The sequence below is a fragment of the Saimiri boliviensis genome, chromosome 5, assembly GCF_048565385.1.
Source record: "Saimiri boliviensis isolate mSaiBol1 chromosome 5, mSaiBol1.pri, whole genome shotgun sequence".
Classification (NCBI taxonomy): Eukaryota; Metazoa; Chordata; class Mammalia; order Primates; family Cebidae; genus Saimiri; species Saimiri boliviensis.
The window spans coordinates 37,340,381-37,362,293 of NC_133453.1; the positions used below are offsets into that span (position 1 = coordinate 37,340,381).

The window sequence follows — 21,913 nt, forward strand, 5'->3', positions numbered from 1 at the left end:
TTGCTACAATAAAGGTAATTCAAAAGCATTCCACTTCAAATAAAAATTTCCATGAGCTTCAAGTCAGTGACAGGTTAAATATATACATACATATATACTATATATATATATATATATATATATATATATATACACAAATATACACATATATATTTCTTAATAAAATTGAGGAAAAAACTAAGTTCAATAGGCTTGTTTTGACCACATCTTGAAAAAATTATCCATAAATATAAGTGATAAATGTTGAGGTTTAACACATTAAAACAATAAATACTGCTTTTTTATATTCCAGTTTAATGCGTATCTGAAGAAACTTCTTTTATATGTTTTATAATAAAAACATTTTCCTAAACAAATTTGAGTAATTTTAATTCATAATCATACTTTGATGTACTATTCCATATTAATGTTTTAGTATGTATAGTTTTTCATCTGTAAAGTTCCACCAAAAAACAACCTGACATTTCCCACATTTGGTCCACTTTTTTTTTTCCAGATCAACGGAACTCTTAACACTTGGAGAGAAGTCTGCACTTCGAGATGTCTGTTCTTTATCAACTTCCTGACTGCTCAGTTGCATCAGAACATGAGGAGAGAGAGGTGGAATCAGATGAGATTTGGGAGAGTAGAGTGAGGAAAAGAACTTAGTGTTTGGAAAATGAGAGATTTAACTGAAGTAATCTGAACAGATTATGGTACTATGACCATCACATTTTGCACTGAGGTAGAGAAAATACCTGTAAGTTCGATTTCTTTGATTCACAGAAGCTGTCCTCACAGGGCTCTGCTGCGAGGGAGCCATATTACGGGTTGGGCTAGGTACGTAATCATTTGGTACCACTGGAGGACGCACTGGCTCCAGTGTGCGATAGGGGGAGTGCCGCCTACAAAAAGAAGAGCGTATGTATTGTATGATTAAGCAAGTTTCGGCACAATAAATTCAAAGAGTTGCCAGCAGTGAGATACAATTTGTAATCAGAGATAGGAAATGTGTTTTAACATAACCCAGCTACCAATTTCAGTCTTTCCTAATGTATCACTTTTCCACCAATAGGGTTTTGGCGAATATTGTTATTTTTCAGTCTACAACCTCATTTCCCGGTGCTAACGCAATTTTGTTCATTTATTCTCAAAGAGCACAAAGGTTCTCTACCACTTAAGCCAATGTTTCCCAGACCCTACTCTCTTCTTAGAAGAGTCTGAATTCTTTTAGTATCATATTAAAGTCTCCCAACTGTACTTCCTAAATACACTATTCTCCTCTCCCTTCTCTTCCTAACAAAAAATATTCAAAGATAGGAACTACAAATCTAGATTTTGGATCTATAACGCCCACACTGATAATCATAACTCACTTCCCTTTCTATATACTAAATATACAGAAATTAAAGTACATCTATATATAAAAATACACACTTTAATCTCATCTTCCATTCTCACTTTCTCCCTCAACTTTCACCTTGATCTGTTTTCTTTTTCCCTCCTCAGAGTTCAACATGTACAAAGATAGAGGAAAGGAAATGACCACAACAGCCTTTCAACATTATTTACTTTGAACTGTAAAATACAAACCAGACAAGATTTTATTAACACATATTTCCCTTTTCCTCAAAATTTCCTCGTAAAGAGGATGAAAAGAGGAAGAAAGGAAATATGACAGGAAACAGGATGAACATGGGAAAATTAGTGATTATTATATTAGTTCTCATCTCTAAAGTTTCCAAATTCTTTATGACAATGATAGTCAACTGACATAGAAGAGATTTCACTCACTAAAAGAATAAAAACTCAGCTGGTGCTATTAAAGTCTATAATCCCAGCACTTTAGGAGGCTGAGGTGGGCGGATCACCTGAGGTCAGAAGTTCGAGACCAACCTGGCCAACATGGTGAAACCCTGTCTCTACTAAAAATACAAAAATCAGCCCAGCATGGTGGTGGGCACCTATAATCCCAGCCATTTGGGAGGCTGAGGCAGGAGAATTGCTTGAACCTGGGAGGCAGTGGTTGCAGAGCTGAGATCACACCACTGCATACCAGCTTGGGCAGCAAGAGTGAAACTCCATCTCAAAAAAAAAAGAATAAAAACTGACCAAGATGTGAAAATTAAAAAGCTTTCTTTTCCCGAAATGATGTTGCTCTACTGACTTATGTATGGATCCCAGAGTTCCTTTAACTACTACTCTCCTGGGGCACTCAAGTTACAGATCACAGATTTTGGATGAGATCACTTTGCAATGACCCAATTCATTCTACTGCTCTTCAAAGTCTCCTTACATAAATATACACATTGACAATTAAAAATAAAATAAGGGACATTGGATAAAATATTGGGTCAAAAAAGGAAGAAGGAATGTCAGGACTTATGATTTAAAATACTAAAAAGAAGTTCCAGTGTCTCTTAAATTATAATGCAAATATTAAAAAATAAAATGGAAAACATTGATTTTTCCAACATCTAATTATTTTAGACAATTTTTCCCAGACAATAAAAATGTTTTGTTGTGGCTGGGTGCAATGGCTCACACCTGTAATCCCAACACTTTGGGAGGCTGGCCAAACTTGGCAAAACTCCACTTCTACTAAAGATACTCAAATTAGCTGGGAATGGTGGTGCACACCTGTAATCCCAGCTACTCAGGAGGCTGAGGCAAGAGATTGCCTGGAGGCAGAAGAATCACTTGGGCACAGGAGGCAGAGGTTGCAGTGAGCCAATATCACAATACTGCTCTCCAGTGAGATTCTGTCTTAAAAAAATAAGTTCTGCTGCAGCAAAATAAAAATCTTTGGTAACTGAGAACTATACAGTGAAGACAATGACACAAAGAAGATTTTAAAAAAAAGAAAGGAGCAAAGGAACAGAACGTGGTGACTAGGCAAAGACTATGTGGAAAAAACAGGTTACAGCCATCAACTAGCAGGGTGGGCCTCAGCAACTCTGGTCCCCCAAAGGATCCTGGAGAACCACTGCTAATATACAAGGAAAACAAACACTGATATGAGCAAATATTCAAAACTTGAGAACATCACAAAGTTTCTCTAGGGACTAAGTGGCTTATATTGCTAACAATTTTTATTTAAAACCCAACAAAATCCATAAGGCACTGTACATGACACAAACGTAAACATTTCCATAGGAAAATAAAAACAGAGTTCCTCTTCATCTCTCTACTCTCACCCCTGGCACCACTATACACTACTGTGTAATCTACATTCTACCTTGAAGTTTAAATCTTATTTGACCCACTAGATTCTTTTCTCTCTAAGCAGAATTATTTTATCCACCTCAAATAAAGTCATTCTATTCCTAGTTGGAATTCATTTTTATTCTTTGGTCTCCTACTGTCCTGTTATCCCTCTTCCAACACTATCCTCCACTATATCCTAAATCCTTGAGCCTAAAGCTCAATCATCTTTGTCCTATCCTGATTCACAGTGCTTGTTTGGGTATCGGTTTTTTGGTTTGTGGTTGTTTTTTGTTGTTGTTGTGGTAGTGGTGGTGGTGGTGGTGGTGGTGGTGGTCGTGGTGGTGGTGGTGGTGGTGGTGAGGGAGCCAAAAATTAGACTGTCAATTAAAAACTTGTTTAGCATATATCATAAAGCCAATGGTTGTCAAAACATTTTGTCTTTGTCTTACACATTTTTAAAAATCCAATTTGTGGTACAGTGACCCTGAAAAGTTGATAGAGGACAAATATTACCCCCCCTTTTACAGATGAAAACACTGAATTCTCAGCGGCTGTCTATGTAGGAACTACAAAGTAACAGCACAGCTGAACTAGAATTTTAATCATCTGGCTTCTAGGCTATACTACGCCAACCTACTCATAAATCTCAATCACAATAAGCCAAGTTTATGATACGATGCTCTAGAATAAGAAGTCAAGCTTTTCCATTAATTAGCCATTTTTGCCAAAAGTCAAATCTAGAGCCCAACTCTGTAGGATCAAAGTAGCTCCATTTTTTTGAGACAGGGTCTCACTCTCCCATGGAGGCTGCAGCACAGTGGCATGACCATGGCTCACTGCAGTCTCCACCTCCTGGGCTCAGGTATCCTCCTGTCTCAGCCTTGAGAGCAGCTAGGACTATAGGTACATGCCACCACACCCAGCTTATTTTTGTATTTTTCACAGAGACAGGGTTTCACCATGTTGCCCCAGCTGGTCTTGAACTCCTGGGCTCAAGTGATCTGCCCACTTCAGTCTCCCAAAGTGTTGGGATCACAAGTGTGACCCACATATCTGGCCTAAAGCTCAATATTCTTATAAGTTTTACAGAATTTTATAATCTACACAGCTTTGTTAAAAAGGATAGTCGGAGTTAAACTGTAATATAAAAGACTATATAAATTTTCTGAAAGAATAATAATTAAAATTAGACTGCAATTTACAATAAACCATGAACTTGGTCTAGGATTTTACCTCAAATTTAAAATTCACTAGAAAAACAATTTCTAAGTTGGCCATGGTGACTCACGCCTATAATCCCAGCATTTTGGGAGACCGAGGCGGGTGGAGAATGAGGTCAGGAGATCCAGGCCAACATGATGAAACCCCGTCTCTACTAAAAATACAAAAATTTTTAGTTGAGGCTGAGGGAGGAGAATCACTTGAACTTGGGAGGTGAATACTGCAGTGAGCCAAGATGGCACCACTGCACTCCAGCCTAGCAACAGAGTGAGACTCCATCTCAAAAAAAAAAAAAAAAAAAAAAGGAAAAAGAAAACAATTTCTAAACAAATCTTTTTGAAGTATAACAATGTGATTCCCAAAAGAAGAGAAAGTTATACATACAAAAAATAATCCAACAAAGAAAATATTCTCTCCTCAAATATTTAAAAAATAATTTAAATATACGTTGTGCTTCATTTTTAAACAATACTGTATGAAATGGTTTTCAATTACTACTTAGTTATATACTCACCCAAGTGTCCCTTTCCCTGACATAGGGGGACTAGGGGGTTTCTGAGTTGGAGGTGTTGTACGCGGCAGCCCACCCATCTTCATGTTCTGGGTACTCACCTAAAAAATTTTAAGGAAAACTCAACTTGTTTGCAGTGAAATAAAGTGGCACTTTTGGGAAATAATGCTACGCTACAAAACAAAGGAGGGGAAGGTTTAAATACAGGGAAAAAATTAGAGGCCATGCATTTCATATGCAATTTCTACTCTACTATTATTCTACAGTTGTACTCAAAGGACTCTTCCTAATGTGAGATTTTCAAATCGTTATAAACTTGTATGCAAAGACTTTATTTGCCATTAGGCCATCACACCAACAGATCACTGGTTAGACTATCTGATATTACATTCAATTAAAATTAAATAGACTACAAAATTTTAGTTTTAATAAAGAATAACTTAATAAAAACAATAATGCTTTTAAGCAATTCCTTATTTTCGAAGATAACTTTTTTTTTTTGAGACAGAGTCTCACTCTGTCACCCAGGCTGGAGTACAGTGGCATGACCTCAGCTCACTGCAACCTCTGCCTCCCAGGTACAAGCAATTCTCCTGCCTCAGCCTCCCAAGCAGCTGGGACTACAGGCACACGCTGCCATGCCTGGCTAATTTTTTGTATTTTAGCAAAGATGGGGTTTCACCATATTGCCCAGGCTGGTCTCGAACTACTGAGCTCAGGCAATTCACCCACCTTGGCCTCCCAAAGTACTAGGATTACAGGCGTGAGCCACCGCACCCGGCCAGTAACTTTCTTTAGATAACAAGCAAATCATAAGCAAGATACAGTTCCCAAATAAAAATATGCAACTATGCATATGATCCACTGTAAACAGAGAATATAAAGATAAATCATATAATACATACAGCAAATTTTAGTTTTTTTAAATTGTGGGCTACCTTATAAGTCAGATTTAGTTAGTATCTTCTTAAGAGGGAATCACCTACCTGAAAACTGCTAGAAGTTCAAGCCATGTTCCTAAACATCTGAACCAGAAAGTTAGGGCTGAGGTATCCCATTCAATTGGGGGTAGCTCAAGGGCTACAGGCAATGTCCTAGTTCCAATGGGAATCGGACCCACCCAGGCCCAAACTGAAGGTGAATTCAGGTATGAGAAAGATGTGACATAGTCCTAAGTCAGAGCTGGACTGTAACTCCACTCACTATTCTATCCCCAACTGAAAATGCAAGTATGGGAAAAATGGGTAATCTGGGAATAATGGAGGTCACCAAAGGAATATGTCAGCACTTATAGAGAAAGCCCTGGCTATCTCAAAAACTAAGAAAAGTCATTTACAAGTGCAGTTCAAATGCAGTCTCAAGTTGAGACTACCAATAGATGTTAATGTTCACCACACAGGTTCATATCTGATCCTATTTTAAGACCCTAATATTTTGAAATGCTATCTTCAAAGCATATTTCAAAAAAGGATCTCAACTTTTCCAAAAAGAATATGGCTAGAGTAGTGAAATTATACTTCCTAAATAAAACTGCAAGACATTATACCACTGAAATCAGAATACATTTATAACTGTAACTTCAGAATATAAATTGTAAGAAAGCAAATCATAATTGTATACAGAGTACTGAGGCTATCAAAACCAACCCTGACTTAAGTGGAATTTTAAAAAATCCTAAAATACTACTTGTTATTTGAATAGGCAAGAAATACTATCTCAAGAAACAAGTTCTTCAAATGAATAGCCCAGTGAACAAGTTGTGTGTGATGTTAAAACAATCTTTAATGACAAATGATAACTTTGAAATGTCAGTATTTTAAAATGAAGCATTTATCTGTAATCCTTTTGTTGTTGCTTTTAAACAATAAAAACAAAACAAACATTATCAAGTAAGAGGTAAAGATTAACTTATCCTTGCTCTCCCTCTCATTAATAAGCAGAGGGTATACTACTTGTATCTTAAAATGAAAATGCTAGAAAATTTTTTTTTTTAAAAATCAATCCACATTTGGAGAAAATTTTAGAAGTAATATGACAAATAATAAATAGCTTTTAAAACTGCATATCTTAATTTCTGATACCAGAAGGTTTTTAAAGTGGTAACCAAAGTCCTTTAAGCTCAACCTTAAACAACATAAAACCCAAAGTTACTTTAAGTGATGAGGGAGAAGTGAACCAAACACTAAAACTACAACAACTTGCTAGAAACAGGAAGGAAAAGGAGCAGGAATTTAAGAGAGAATTTTATTCTATACATGGGATAGCTAAAATACTTGAAAACAGCTTTCCAGCTTTTATTTGTTTCAGGTTTTGGTATGCAAGGTGTTTTTGTTTAAATTGCAGTATCTTCTGTAAGTCTTTGGATCTACCCAAAAAAAAAAAGCGTAAAATAAACAATCTATATATTAAAATCTGGTAGACATTTTTTTTTTTGAGATCGAGTCTCACTCTGTCACCCAGGATAGAGTGCAATGGCATGATCTCGGCTCACTGCAACCTCTACCTCCTGGGTTCAAGCAATCTCCTTCCTCAGCCTCCCAGAGCTGGGATTACAGGTGCATCACCATACCTGGCTAATTTTTGTATTTTTAGTAGAGACAGGGTTTCACCATGTTGGCCAGGCTGGTCTCAAACTCCTGACCTCAAGTGATCAAACCCACCTCGGCCTCCCAAAATGCTGGGATTACAGGTGTGAGCCCCTACGCCCAGCCAACATTTCTGTAAGTATAACTTGGTACATTTTATGATTTGTAGAATCGTCAAATGACTGTATTTGTTTGGTTAATGGAATCAGATGACTAGCCTAAGTCAGAGTCCCTGTAGAATGTTCAATCTATTTTTATACCTCACTAATATTTCATTACCTTTCTTTTAAGCTAGAAGAGTTTTCCAGTATTTCCTCAAGGCAGTCTTTCCCTTGTTAAACATGTTTCTATGCTAAGTAAAATAATAAATATGCTATGCAGAATACAAATACTGCCATCAAATTTGAAGAAAAGGAAGAACAGAAATAAATGCCAAACAAAACAATTTTTATAATAGGTGAAATCTATATTATAAAGTTAAATGATATTTCAGACCTAAATAATTTGGCAAAAATAAAAATATATTTACTAGACAGCCATCATGATAGATCCTAAAGCAACTATTTTGAGAGAAGTATTTGAGATATAAAACATTTCCTGACAAGTAGCAAAACACATGAGGTATCTATGTGCTGATGGAAAGGGCCTTAACGAGTGAGAGAGAGAGAGAGAGAGAGAGAGAGTGGAGAAAGAGAGAGAGAAAGAGCGCGAGAGAGCGAGCGAGAGAGAGTGTGCTCGCGTGCACAGAGGGTATACAGAGCACGTGCGCGCGCATGACAGTGAGCACATGTGCACAAGAGAGAGTGAGAGCTCGCAAACACACCATAAACTCAAGACAGGGAAAACAAAGTAATAATGCAGCCACTTCGTAACAGCAATTTCACTTGAAATATTTTTTAAAGTTACAAACATAGCAGAACTATCATTTGGCACATGTAACAGTTAAGGGAATTAGAATGATACTCTGGTGGCTGATACCAATGATACTTTTGTTATGTATTTTTTTGCTCCATAAAATGAAAAGTCATCAAGAGCTAAGTGAAGCAGGTATTAAGTACAAGAAAGAAAAGTTGGAAAAGTACCCCCCTTTTCCCTACCAGAAAGAAACCTCCAAAACAGAAGAAATATTTCATTTAGGTAATGAAGGTTAATGCATGGCCACAGCTCAAACACTTTCCCACTGGGCTATGATGAAGGAATGCAAACAACGCTAGAGGTAGGAGCAGTTCCCTTATGACCAGGATTTGAAGATCGCTACAACTGGCACCACCCATTAGGCCAATTATTGTGTCTTAATACTTTTTCTACAATGCTCCTACCTGTCCTGCTCTGCCTTCTTTGTTCAATACCTCCTTGAATACTGACATAATATTCATTATAAATATCACGGCTGGCCAGGCAAGTATCTCTAATTCAAAGAAGACATCACCTCTGCTATGAAATCTCCCATTAACAGATGATCTGCTACAAGAGAAGAGTGGCAGATACACTCTAAAATGTTATGTGTGATATACCCCTCATGTATTAGCCTCCTACCAGACTACTAGGTACAAGAGTAAAGGCGTGTGAAAAAAAGAAAAAAAGGAGGTAGCCTGTGGGGGGGAAAAAAGGAGGAGACACAATGGTTTATAAAAGGATTTCTCGGCTTTAAAGGCACTTTAAAATAAGTAAGACTCACATGATTTAAATAAAAAGCAATGCCTGGCCAGAACAGTGGCTCACACCTATAATCCCAGCACTTTGGGAAGCCAAGGTGGGTGGATCGCCTGAAGTCAGGAGTTTGAGACCAGCTTGGCCAATATGGCAAAATCCCATCTATACTAAAAATATATATATTAGCTGGGCATCATGGCAGTCACCTGTAATCCTAGCTACTCAGAAGGCTGAGGCAGGGAGAATCACCTGAACCCAGGAGGCAGGGGTTGCAGTGAGCCAAGATCACACACACACACACACACACACACACACACACACACACACACAAGCAATGTGTACAGGTCTACAGATTCCATAGAAATCAACAAAAAAGAAATATCAATGTGGGAAGAAATAGGAAAGATTTCACAGAGAAAAACCAGCTCAGGTTTTTCTCTCTGAAAGCTTCCCTAACAATTTCTTAAACTTGTTAAGTTTTAAAAGAACAGGATTCCAGCCTGGGCAACACAGCAAGACCACATATTTTTATTTAAAAAAGAAAAATAAAAAAGCCAAGAGTGGCTGTAGTCCTGCTACTCCAGAGGCTGAGGCAGAAGGATCACTTGAGCCCAAGGATACAGTGAGATGCAACCCACTTATTTTAAGCAAAAGGAATTTCTGCACAATTCCAAATCTAACTCACCATGACTGAGGATTCAGAACCAACAATTCAATCAGTAATACAGGAGTCCATATATCTGGGCTCTTCCAATCCGCTACCTACCATGAGCAGGTAAAAGTTGTGTGGCCATGATTAGTACTAGTTAATGATTCAGAATTCAGTCATCTTGTCATCACTTTCTACACTGAAGATATGGCAAATAAGGGGTGTTAGATGGGAATAATATATATTTGAAAAAAATTATAAAATTCACCTACAAAAAAGATCAAAGAAGAAATACATGCTAAGTTTGGCATATAATTGTAGTAACCTATTTTAAGCAGGCTTCTTGAATATAGTTGAATTTCTTTTATCATGAATCCTTCAAAATACCAAAATGTTTTTGAAATGAATCATAAAATGAAATAGCTCTAATTCGTAACTGATATTTTGTTAAACATTATCATGAGCTTTTGATGTTTTGCATATAATTATATTCACCTTTAAAAGCTCTGAAAGTTTATACTGAAATACATTCTTCATACAGCTATTTGGGAAAAAAAAGTAATTTTTTTCCACAAAATATGATACTGCAACTTAAAAAAAAAACCTGTGTCACTGAATATGTTCTGCTTCTCAATTTCTTTATACTGATTAAAAGATAATAGCATATTGTCCATAGGTATATCAGAAAGCACACCATTTATAGAATAAAAAGGCTATTACACAGGGGGAGGGTTAAATAAAGCACATTAATTGGCCCTCCAATTTATAACAAAGTCTCTATATTAATAAAAATCCAGCTAATTATATTTCATAACTTTTTATGATAGGGTAGCTTACATTTCCATTTCACAAAATATATTAACATTACAAAATAATCATTCATTCAACAAATATTTACTAAGCACCTAATGTGTGTCAGATACTGTTCTAGGCACATAGGATAGAGCAGTGAACAAAACAGACAAAAATATCTGCCCGCAAGGAACATGAAGACACACCACAAAGTTGCATGACAAAATAAGAAAAAAAAAAAGGAGGAATTATTTATTGGGTTTTAAAAGGCCAAGTGTTAACTATCTCTTTAACTCCCCATATGTAATATTCTACATAAGAACAAAGAATGGAAATCCAGCCCTGGAATCTCTTACCTTAAATCTAAGCAACCACTTAATGCATAAATGGAGCAAATAAAAGAGGTAAGGAAAAAAAGCATTGAAAGGTTAGTTGAAACTTCAGGATGTGAAGAGAAAGGAAAAAAAGAAAAAACAAGTTAAGCATTCAGCATTAACAAAATAATGTTTCAGTAGATCATAGAAAGAGTGGTTAAAGCAGAATGTGTTATGAACAGAAGTCTCTTTGATGAATTTAAGACACTTTTATTAAAAATTTTAATTTTATTAAAGATTTCTTCATATTAATGACCCTTAAACACTGAAAGTCAAAAAATGAAGCGGCTAGAATCCTAAAAAAATAAATTTTACTTAGAGAATTATAAGAACGGGGGATGTAAACCTACGAATTATATTTTTTTTTAATGGGGGGATTACCTTTTTGTTTATGTAATTGGGCAAACACAAATGTCATAGTTTATATTCTAAGTGTCTTTTTGGCATTAGTTTCTGGCAGTATTCTAAAATATTCCATTAACAGTTGTTAGCCTTGAATAAATTTTCCCAAGTTAGAATAAAGTTCAGTTATTAATTAACCGTCCAATTACATAACTTATTTTAACATGTTCTTATTAGTATAGTAATCCCAACGCATGTAGGTATTGGCTATACAATTAAATATTGGACAGGCACAATGGCACAAATCTGTAATCCCAACATTTTGGAAGACCAAGGTAGGAACATCACTTGAGGATAGGAGTTCATGACTATCCTGGGCAAAACAGACAGGCCCAACAAAAATTTCAGCTCAGCATGGTGGCATGTGCCTGTAGTCCCAGGGAAGCTGACAAGGAAGATCACTTGAGCCCAGGAGTTCCAAGGTTTGAGTGAGCTATAATTATGCCACTGCACTCCAGTCTGAGTGACAGAGTGAGACTCTGTCTCAAAAAAGTTAAATTAAATATCAAATTCCAGATAATAATGCTTGCATCAAAACTCCGAAAGGAAAGATTTAAAAAATAAATTTACAGTGTATATTCTCTTTATACCTAGATATACATTAAATTTTGATTTAACTAATTTCCATCCGTAACAGTGTATTTTTTATTTAAGTACACTTATATTAGAAAAAAATCAACTCCATGATCTGTACAGTATCATTATAAGCATGTAGGTTTATTTAGTCACATTCGATAAGTCACTCTCTTTCAAACTACTGATCAGATATAATGTTCTTGCCCAAAATGTTGGGATAAAATTACTTTAGAAAAATTCAAAGTACATGTTTATTAATATATGTTGTTTTTGGAAACTAATGCCAAAAGTCTGCTGATAAATACTTGAAATAAGATAAGCACTTTAACAATAACATGCTGAATGATTTTTTAATCAGCCATATTAAATTAAAATTGGAAAGATTACACTAGACTTATTCAGTCGATCCATAGGAGGTATTATAATAACTAAGCAAATACAATTCATTCAAAGACGATTGTTTAAAACTTGAGAATACAGCACTAAGAAAAAGCAAAAAAGGGTAAAACAGTTATAGTAGCAAAGAATCTTCACAACCACAACTGGCCCAAGACTTGTCCTCTAGGAAAGAAGGATAAAAAGCTTAATTTTCTCAAGAGTTAGTTTCATTACAGGTTACTACTTTTAAAAGCTTGAAAAAAATTATACCTACCTTTACGCCATGTCCAATATCATCTAGAATCGTATAGTCAATAGGTTTTCTAATATAACGAACTGGTCGTTCAAGGTTGGCTGGAGCAATAATCTTATGTGTCCTTGAAGTGTTTTTATTGGTAGTCAAAATACCAATTTCTCTTCTTGCAACTTTCTCTTTATGAATATCAACTGTCTGTAAAATATAATGTAAAAAAAAAACACAAAAATATATAGTTCTAATATCCATAAAAATCAAAATATATATGCCAAGAAATTTAATATTGCTACTCATCTTCTAAACTATGTTTACTAAATTTTATTCTTCTGGACTACTGATTTTCTCCATTTTTAAGTTAAAGCAAGGGCTGGTAAACCATGGCCCACAGGCCAAATCTGGCCTGCCACCTAGTTTTTATAGTCCACAAGCTAACAGTAGTGTTTATATTTTTTAATGTTTCGGGGGAAAAAAACAAACAAAAGAAAAAATACCTTGATGTGAAAATTATATAAAATTCAAATTTGCTTTTCCATAAGTAAAGTTTTATTGGAATACAGCCATACTGCCCACTTGCTTGTGTAGGCTACTTTTACACTATAATGGCAGACATGAGTCATAACAGAGATGGTATGGCCCACAAAAATGGACATATTTATTAGTTGGCTCCTTTATAGAAAAAGCTTGCCAACCCCTGGGTTAAAGCATGCTAACTTTTCCCTCTCCGTTAAGATTTAGCCTAATATAATGATTAAGAAAGCCCTAATGACCTATTAGTATAGTTTCTATTCATATTTAAACATCTTTTTATTTAAAAAGAAAGAGGGCTGAGATATAATGTTAAAAATAAAGCCAGGCACAGTGGCTAAGGCTTGTAATCTGAGCACTTTGGGAGGCCAAGATAGGCAGACTACTTGAGTCCAGGAGTTCGTGATCAGCCTGGGCAACATGGCAAAACTCTGTCTCTACAAAAAGTAGCTGGGTATGATGGCACATGCTTATGATCCCAGCTATTTGAAAGGCTGAAGTGAGAGGATCGCTTGAGTTCAGGAGTTTCAGACCACAGTGAGCCATGATTGTACCACTGTACTCCAGCCTGGGTGGCAGAGCAAGACCCTGTAACAAAAAGCAAAAAAGCCATTTTTTAACCCAAAAAGACCAAGTTGCTTGGGCAAAGCTGCTTATCATGACAAAATGCCTGTAAAATACTTCATTAACTTATTTATATTAAATGCTCACATAGGGCATAATTTAGTACAGAATAAGAATGTATTCTTACAGTCTTCTATTTGCTAACAGAGGATGAATTTCTCCACATACACTGGTAATTAGTACACCAAAGCAAAATTTTTAAACTGCAAACTGTAATTTAGTGGTATGTGAGCAGCAATTATTTCAAACCAAATATAAAAGAAGTATCAGACATGTACACATAGTAAGGTAAAAGTACTGTTTCTTGAAAAGTCTGTTTATTATGTAAATATATACATGAATTATGTACTGAATACAATGTCAAAAAAATCTTTTTCATGTGGGTTGCAGTCAAAGGAGTTTGAAAAATCACTTCACTAAAATGGTTCACATGTCTTACCACCAATTCCTGGCTCAAGTAGCGATCAACAGACACATATTTTAATAACTCCTCCCAGTCCTACTTCAATTTCCCCTTTCTAAAAGAACTTGGTAGCAACCATGAAATGAAAACATAATCATCACGACATTATGAAATACTACTTTAAGAAATCTGAACACTGATCATTTGCCTTTTTAAACTGCCTTCAGTATGAGGTAAACCTGAAACAATTTCAAAGCCACTTAACTCTCTACAACCAGGAAATCTTAAAAACAGGATCTATGTTTCAGAGCTAATGAATGTATAAATGGAATACCAAATGAAAAACTAACCATGGTAGTAATCTTATAATTTTAAGTATTTATTTATTTATTTATTTTTTAATTTATTTATTTTTTTTGAGACAGAGTTTTTGCTCTTGTTACCCAGGCTGGAGTGCAATGGCGCGATCTCGGCTCACCGCAACCTCCACCTCCTGGGTTCAGGCAATTCTCCTGCCTCAGCCTCCTGAGTAGCTGGGATTACAGGCACACGCCACCATGCCCAGCTAATTTTTTGTATTTTTAGTAGAGACAGGGTTTCACCATGTTGACCAGGATGGTCTCGATCTCTTGACCTCGTGATCCACCCGCCTCGGCCTCCCAAAGTGCTGGGATTACAGGCTTGAGCCACCGCGCCCGGCTAAGTATTTATTTTTAAGAAAAAAATAATCTCTGAACTTTTTCTGTGCCTGTTAGGCTAATTATGAAAACAGCTTTCCTCTTCAACTGCTTAGGAAAACTATAACAGAAAAGAGAAGTTTGCATATTAGTGACAATATTGGAATTCACTTAATTTTTAACTTCAGAGAAATAGAAATTAATCGCACTTTGAATAAAGTTTATTTTTATGAGACAGTGTCTCACTCTGTCACCCAGGCTGGAGTGGAGTGGCACAATCAAGGCTCACTGCATCCTTAACCTCTCAGGCTCAAATGATTCTCCCACCTGAGCTTCCTACGGAGCTGAAAGTACAGGCGTGTTCCAACATGCTAGCCTAATTTTTGTATTGTCTGTAAAATTGGGGTTTCTCCGTGTTGCCCAGGCTGGTCTGGTCTTGAACTCCTAAACTCAAGTGATCCACCCCCCTTGACCTCCCAAAGTGCTGCGTCTACAGGAGTGAGTCAACGTGCCTGGCCTTGAATAGAGTTTAGTGAGTCATCCTGAATCATTAAATGTATGGGCTAGGGCTGGGTGCCATGGCTCATACCTGTAATTTTAGCACTTTCAGAGTCTGAGGCAGGTAGATCACAAGGTCAGGAGTTCAAGACCAGCCTGGCCAAGATGGTGAAACCTCGTCTCTAACTAAAAATACAAACATTAGCTGGGTGTGGGGGCAGGTGCCTGTAATCCCAGCTACTTGGGAGGCTGAGGCAGAGAATTGCTTGAGCCCAGGAGTTGGAGGTTGCAGAGAGCTGAGATTATGCCAGTGCACTCCACCGGGGCAACAGAACTAGACTCTGTCCCAACAGGGAAAAAAAAAAGTATGGACTAGAAGCATTATTTCATACTACTAAGTATGCTTCAAAAAGTAAAATATGACTTTTTAAAATACAATGTCTTTGTCAGATCAATAAAAAGTTCATCAGAAAATAGAATCCTCAAGACATTGTTTTTATTCTCCTCAGTTTTTAGAAATGTACTTAACTTATTCAGAAATGAAACAAACATGCAAACCTGACCAACCACAACAAGATGACAAGCTTATAGCTTTTATTTCAAATCTTCACACTAGAAATATACATTTTTCTCAGACAAGTTCTCACTCTGTCACCCAGGCTGTAGTGCAGTGGCACGATCATAGCATACTGCAGTCTTGAACTCCTAGACTCAAGCAATCCTCTCACCTAAGCCTCCTGAGTAGCTAGGACTACAGGCGTGCACCACCAAATGCAGCTAAGTTTATTTTTTGTAGAGATGAGGTGTCATTGTGTTGCCCAGGCTGGTCTTGAACTCCTAACCTCAGGCAATGCTCCTGCCTCAGTCTCCCAAAGTGCTGGGATTACAGGCATGAGCCACCATGCCTGGCGCAAACTAGAAATATTAATAAATTTCTGGAGAATGAAGTGGGAGAAGTAATCTTCCACTTATTATTTGCACTAACACAGTAATATTTTATAACAAGCACGTATTTCTGAATTGTTGGAAAAACTGAGACTTAAAAAAGCATTAAAACATAAATTAGAAATCTGGCCAGGTGCAGTGGCTCACGCCTATAATCCCAGCACTTTGGGTGGTCGAGGCAGATGGATCACAAGGATAGGAGGAGTTCAAGATTATCTTAGCTAACACAGTGAAACCCAGTCTCTACTAAAAATACAAAAAAATTAGCCAGGCGTGGTGGCACGTGCCATCATCCCTGCTACCCAGAGGCTGAGGCAGGAGAATTGCTTGAACCCAGGAGGTGAAGGTTGCAGTGAGCTGAGATTGTGCCAGTGCACTCCAGCCTGGGCAACAGAGTAAGACTCTGTCTCAAAAACAAAATACAAAAATAAATAAATAAATATATAAGAAATCTGTTCATTTGATCTTAAAGAGATAAGACTTGAAATAGGGAGTGAGAACATTTATATATTACCCATATATTCTCTTCATATACACACAAACACACACTTAGCCCAAACCCACAGACCGTAACAGTAAAATAAAAGGAAGACCAATGCAGCAAATGAAAAAGTAACTATTAGCCTAAAATAAGGGCTCATTATTATAACAGAGCAAAAAATTTGGCACTACGCCTCCAGGGAGAGATGGCAAAGTAGAAACATAATGAGTTACAAGGAAATACATCCATTCATCAGCAAAGTGCAGTGTTTCCCAGGATTAAACTCTTAAAAATATATATATTTGTTGTTGCTTCTTATATCAAATCTCAGTAGAAACGGAAGGCATATTTTTTAAACATAATTTTTTAACAGCATAAGTGTACAGAAAGTCAAAATAATTTAGTTTGGGTATATGATGTTTCTAACTGTCTACTTCAAAAGAATGCCTACATCTTAGAAACACTAGGGCAGCGTAGCTCAACACTGGCACTACTGACATTTTGGGCTTGATAATTCTTTGTTGTGGACAGAGGTGAGGGGTGCTGTCCTGAGGACTGTAGAATATAGAAGAGCATCCAGGTAGATAACTGCAGCACTTCCTCACCATGAGATGTAATAAAAATGTCTAACATTGCGAAATGTCCTCTTGGGGGCAAAACTTCCTTGGTTGAGAACCAATGATCTACAGAGGAAGGACTAATTAATCAGCTGGTCCCTTATCTCATTCACTCTCAAATCCCAATTGTTTCCTAATTTTTTCACAAGAGTTGATTCAAGATCAATGCCTCTAATTTGCCTAAGTATACATATTTGAAGTAAATAACTTTTTAAAAACATCTATAATAATAAAGGTAATCTATCAAGGGTATAATTTGTATTCCTGCCATCATACTACCACACAGGGTTGAACTGCAGGAGTTCCTGTGGGCAGGAGCAAGTATGCCTTTAGAAAAAGGCTACGGTTTGCTGTCCGAATATGGAGAAGGTAAAAGGCAAGGAGTGGACCTCCACAAAGAAGGCGAGGGAAGAGGATCAGCAGTCTTCTAATCAACCAAATGACTGCTTTCCTGGGAACATCAGCAAAGGGGGGAACCAAAGGAAAAGTATCTGTCAAAGGTGACAAAGTGCTCTGCCCTAAGAAGGCAGACTATGATAACCCCAGACCTCAGAAGAAGATACGAATCTCTCCCTTACCCTCTAAACTGCCACCTGTTAATCTGATTCACCGGGACATCATGCAGGCCTGGTGTCAGCAATTAAAGCTGAGCATCAGAGGCCAGAAACTGGATGCATATAAGCGCCTGTGTGCCTTTGCTTACCCAAACCAAAAGGATTTCCCTAGCACAGCAAAAGAGGCCAAAACCCGGAAGTCATTGCAAAATAAAGGTGGAAAAAGGGAAAGTGTGCCAGCAGAGTTCTGGGACACAGCCTCCTCAAGTGGCCCTTCCCCCTGCAGAGGGGCTGCCTGCTCTGGAAGGGCCCACTGCTCTCCTTGAGGGAGTTAATACAGTTGTGGTGACAACTTCTGCCCCAGAGGCTGTGCTGGCCTCCTGGGCAAGAATTTCAGCCAGGGCAAGGATGCCAGAGGCAGTGGAATCTCCACAAGAAGCCAATGGTGTCAGATGGTGTGTGGTCCATGGGAAAAGTCTTCCTGCAGACACAGATGGTTGGGTGCACCTGCAGTTTCATGCTGGTCAAGCCTGGGTTCCAGAAAAGCAAGAAGGGAGAGTGAGTGCGCTCTTCCTGCTTCCTGCCTCCAGTTTTCCACCCCCGCACCTTCAAGGCAATATGTTGTGCCCCAAATGTGTTCTTGGAACAAGGTCTTAAAAAAAAGCCTCCAATGGGAATAGAGTATCAGGGAAAAGGCCATATCTATGGTTATTAATGGCAGAAAGGCTGGAGAGTCGGATTCCATGGTGCTGCGGACAGGTGAACTTCGTCCTCTGCACACCTGCTTACGGTCCGTGCAGACTGCTGGGGTGGCAGATCTTAGCCTAAGACCCCGAGCAGTGCCTGTTGCTTTGTGAGTAGAGATATAGATTCTTGCTTTTTTTTTTTTTTTTTTTTTTTTTTGAGACGGAGTTTCGCTCTTGTTGCCCAGGCTGGAGTGCAATGGCGCGATCTCGGCTCACCGCAACCTCCGCCTCCCGGGCTCAGGCAATTCTCCTGCCTCAGCCTCCTGAGTAGCTGGGATTACAGGCACGCGCCACCATGCCCAGCTAATATTTTGTATTTTTAGTAGAGACGGGGTTTCACCATGTTGACCAGGATGGTCTCGATCTCTCGACCTCGTGATCCACCCGCCTCGGCCTCCCAAAGTGCTGGGATTACAGGCTTGAGCCACCGCACCCGGCTGATTCTTGCATTTAAAAACGGAAAAACATTTCACAAATTACCATAAATTGTAGTTAATATGTAGAAAAACTTATTCATACTACCTTTCTAAAATAGAAAAGACTTCAGCAACTGTTTTGTTTTGTTCTGTTCTATTATTATTATTATTTTTTTTTTTTTTGAGACAGTATCTCGCTCTGTTGTCCAGGCTGGTATGCAGTGGTGCGATCTCAGTTCAGTGCAAACTCCGCCTCCTGGGCTCAAGTGATTCTCCTGCCTCAGCCTCCCGGGTAGCTGGGGTTGCAGGCACCTGCTGCCATACCCAGCTATTTTTTTATTTTTAGTAGAGATGGGGTTTCACCTTGTTGGCCAGGCTGGTTTCAAACTCCTGGCCTCGAGTGATCCACCCACCTCAGCCTCCCAAAATGCTGGAATTACGTGCATGAGCCACTGTGCCTGCTTTCAGCAGCTCTTTTAAGTGAGAACTTCTTCAGCTGAGCATTGGAAGGAGTTGAGTAAAACAGTAGTTTGCTCCTGTGCTCAATTTTTCCTCCTCTGGACACTGATGACTTTAGGGGCTGCTTCATTCCAATTACAATTTCATAAAACATTTCATAAAAAGTATTTTAAGGCAAAGAAAGGCTGTTAATGCTCTCCCTCCCCCAAAACATGATTCTTAATATTCAAAACAATGTTTTTCAGAGTTCTCTTAATCTGAGATTTTTATCGTGCGACTACAGAATCAAAACACAAGGCACTTTGTATTATTTCACTTTAAATTTTGTATACTTCTGGTGTTTAAAATGTTTAAGATTGCTTCCTCACTCAGAAATACATAATATATTGAACTTAAAATGTGTTTATTAACCAATTCCCCATAAATAAATATGTATAGAAAATAATTCATCTGTTGTATTTAGGGAACCGTATTCACTGCATGCAAATTATTGTTAGTGTTTTTAACTCAAACTAGGAGGAAACTGAAACGTGTGATTTTTTTCTTTTGCATTACTCATTTGTTTTTTCTTTATTAGTTGGTGGTGTGGGTTGGATCATACTTTTTTTAAAACTACTTACTTAGGTGTAATTGACATACAAAAAGCTGTACATATTTAATGTATCTTATTGGGTATAATTAATTTTTATTTTTGTGTGTGTGAACTTTCTAAATTTATAATCCTGTGAGTCTGGGAACAGATCTGTTTTTCACTTGTCCTGATTTAATGACAGTTTCCAATACTGTTTTGTTACTACAAGTAGGGATCTATTTTGTTTTTCACCTTCAATGAAGATAATAAAAATAATAATGCACTGGAAGGAGTGGCAAGAGTTGGAAAATTTGTAACCATTATAATACAGACGTGATAGATTGGGAAAGAATCCTCAAAAATGTTAAAACAAGGAAGGAAAGTTTGTTGAGAAGCAAGATGTTCTTCTCTCTCGCCCCCATTCATTTCTGGTGGTTAGAGTTGTTCAGTGTAATAAATAATAGACATTTTTTCTTTAAAAAAAAAAAAAGAAAGAAAGAAAGAAAAGAAAAAGGCTATGGTTCTATTTGGAGTTTGAATAATTTGACAGAGAACACTAAATCTATTTCATAAAAAAGCAGAACATTCTGAAGTTGGGCCAGAAGATTCTGGGGTTTTCAGCAATCACCTGCTTCAATTTTTATTACAGCATCCACTTGTAGAAAACAGGCATATTCAAATTAGAATAATGAACACTCCCTCCTCATACCTATTACGCAGCTTTAACATTCATAAATTCGTAGCCAACTGTCAGTTGTAAGATAAATTTAGAAAAGCTCCTGTAACACATTCTTAAATAAAATATGGCCACTAAGTTTTTCCAAAATCAAATTCACAGCTATCAGTAATTATGGCCTTTGCCCTCATGATATTATTCTTTGACATTCCAATGTTAAATTTCATTAAGTTAAATTCTGGAAGTACAAGTTCAACATCGATATTTAAGAAGAATTTTAAAAATAAGTATTTCAAATTTATCCTGGGTTTTTGAAGTTACTAGTTATATGCCAAAAAATACCTACTTATTTAGAAGAGGCCTCAATAATAGCACTCACCTGTGGCAAGTAAAAAATGGGTTCTGCTGGCAAGCAAAGATGACTAAAACTAATGCAAATACACAATTAATATAATTCTTGTTTGCTACAGATCCCATTAACCAAAAAACACACCAAGATATATCACTGCAATTACGTAGGACTTAAACATCTATTCTCCCACAGTTCCTTTTTAATTAGTTTCCCCATCCTTCTCACTGATATTGCCAAGCTGATCTTGCATGCTTGCAGGCTTCCCCCATGACACTTCAGCCACATAGTGCCAAACCCAGGTTCCTTAAGGATACTTCTTATGGCCTTGAGATAATCATACTGACTCCCATATCTCCTTTGCAAGCCTGAGCCCCACTCCCACATTTCCCTCATGAACCCAAGCACATGCTCAGGCCACAGCAGATGACAGGAAGGTACTGTATAGAATATTTTGCTTTAGGATTATCCATGCATTGTTGTTTCCCATTACCACAGATAATTGAGAGCTGACTGTACTGGATAGCACTACCTCAGTTAGTTGACCATCAGTGTGGGAAAATATCTGCAATCAAACAGTTACAGTGGATTAACCCAATTAAATTGGGTGTTTTAAAATGTCTCCTTTTTTTTATTAGTAAGCTAATGTTTCAAATAAACATACTTAAATTACAAATATGCTTCAAATTATGATTATTCATAAACCAAATTAGTTACTAACAAACTGTAATTTTCAGGATTTTTAAGTAAAGTTATATAAAAACTACATAGGAAATTAATTCAAAGTAT

At 37.3% G+C, this 21,913-nt stretch overlaps 1 protein-coding gene and 1 pseudogene across 37 annotated transcripts in view; one reads left to right on the plus strand and one right to left on the minus strand.

The window, feature by feature from the left end:
* The window catches only part of ABI2 (abl interactor 2), a 118,012-nt gene that overhangs the window by 42,147 nt on the left and 53,952 nt on the right, over positions 1-21,913 (minus strand). For 11 of the 37 annotated variants that reach the window (XM_039470254.2, XM_039470241.2, XM_074399216.1 and 8 more), the window contains exons 3-6: positions 12,602-12,778; positions 10,954-10,971; positions 4,922-5,019; positions 738-884 (exon numbers count right to left, since the gene is read on the minus strand). In XM_039470254.2, the coding sequence (XP_039326188.1) occupies positions 738-884; positions 4,922-5,019; positions 10,954-10,971; positions 12,602-12,778 (440 nt within the window). The remainder of the gene's footprint in view (positions 1-737; positions 885-4,921; positions 5,020-10,953; positions 10,972-12,601; positions 12,779-21,913) is intronic. The other 26 variants (XM_039470265.2, XM_039470264.2, XM_039470260.2 and 23 more) reach the window with 3 other exon arrangements.
* Positions 17,714-18,587, plus strand: LOC101044909 (developmental pluripotency-associated protein 4 pseudogene; annotated as a pseudogene).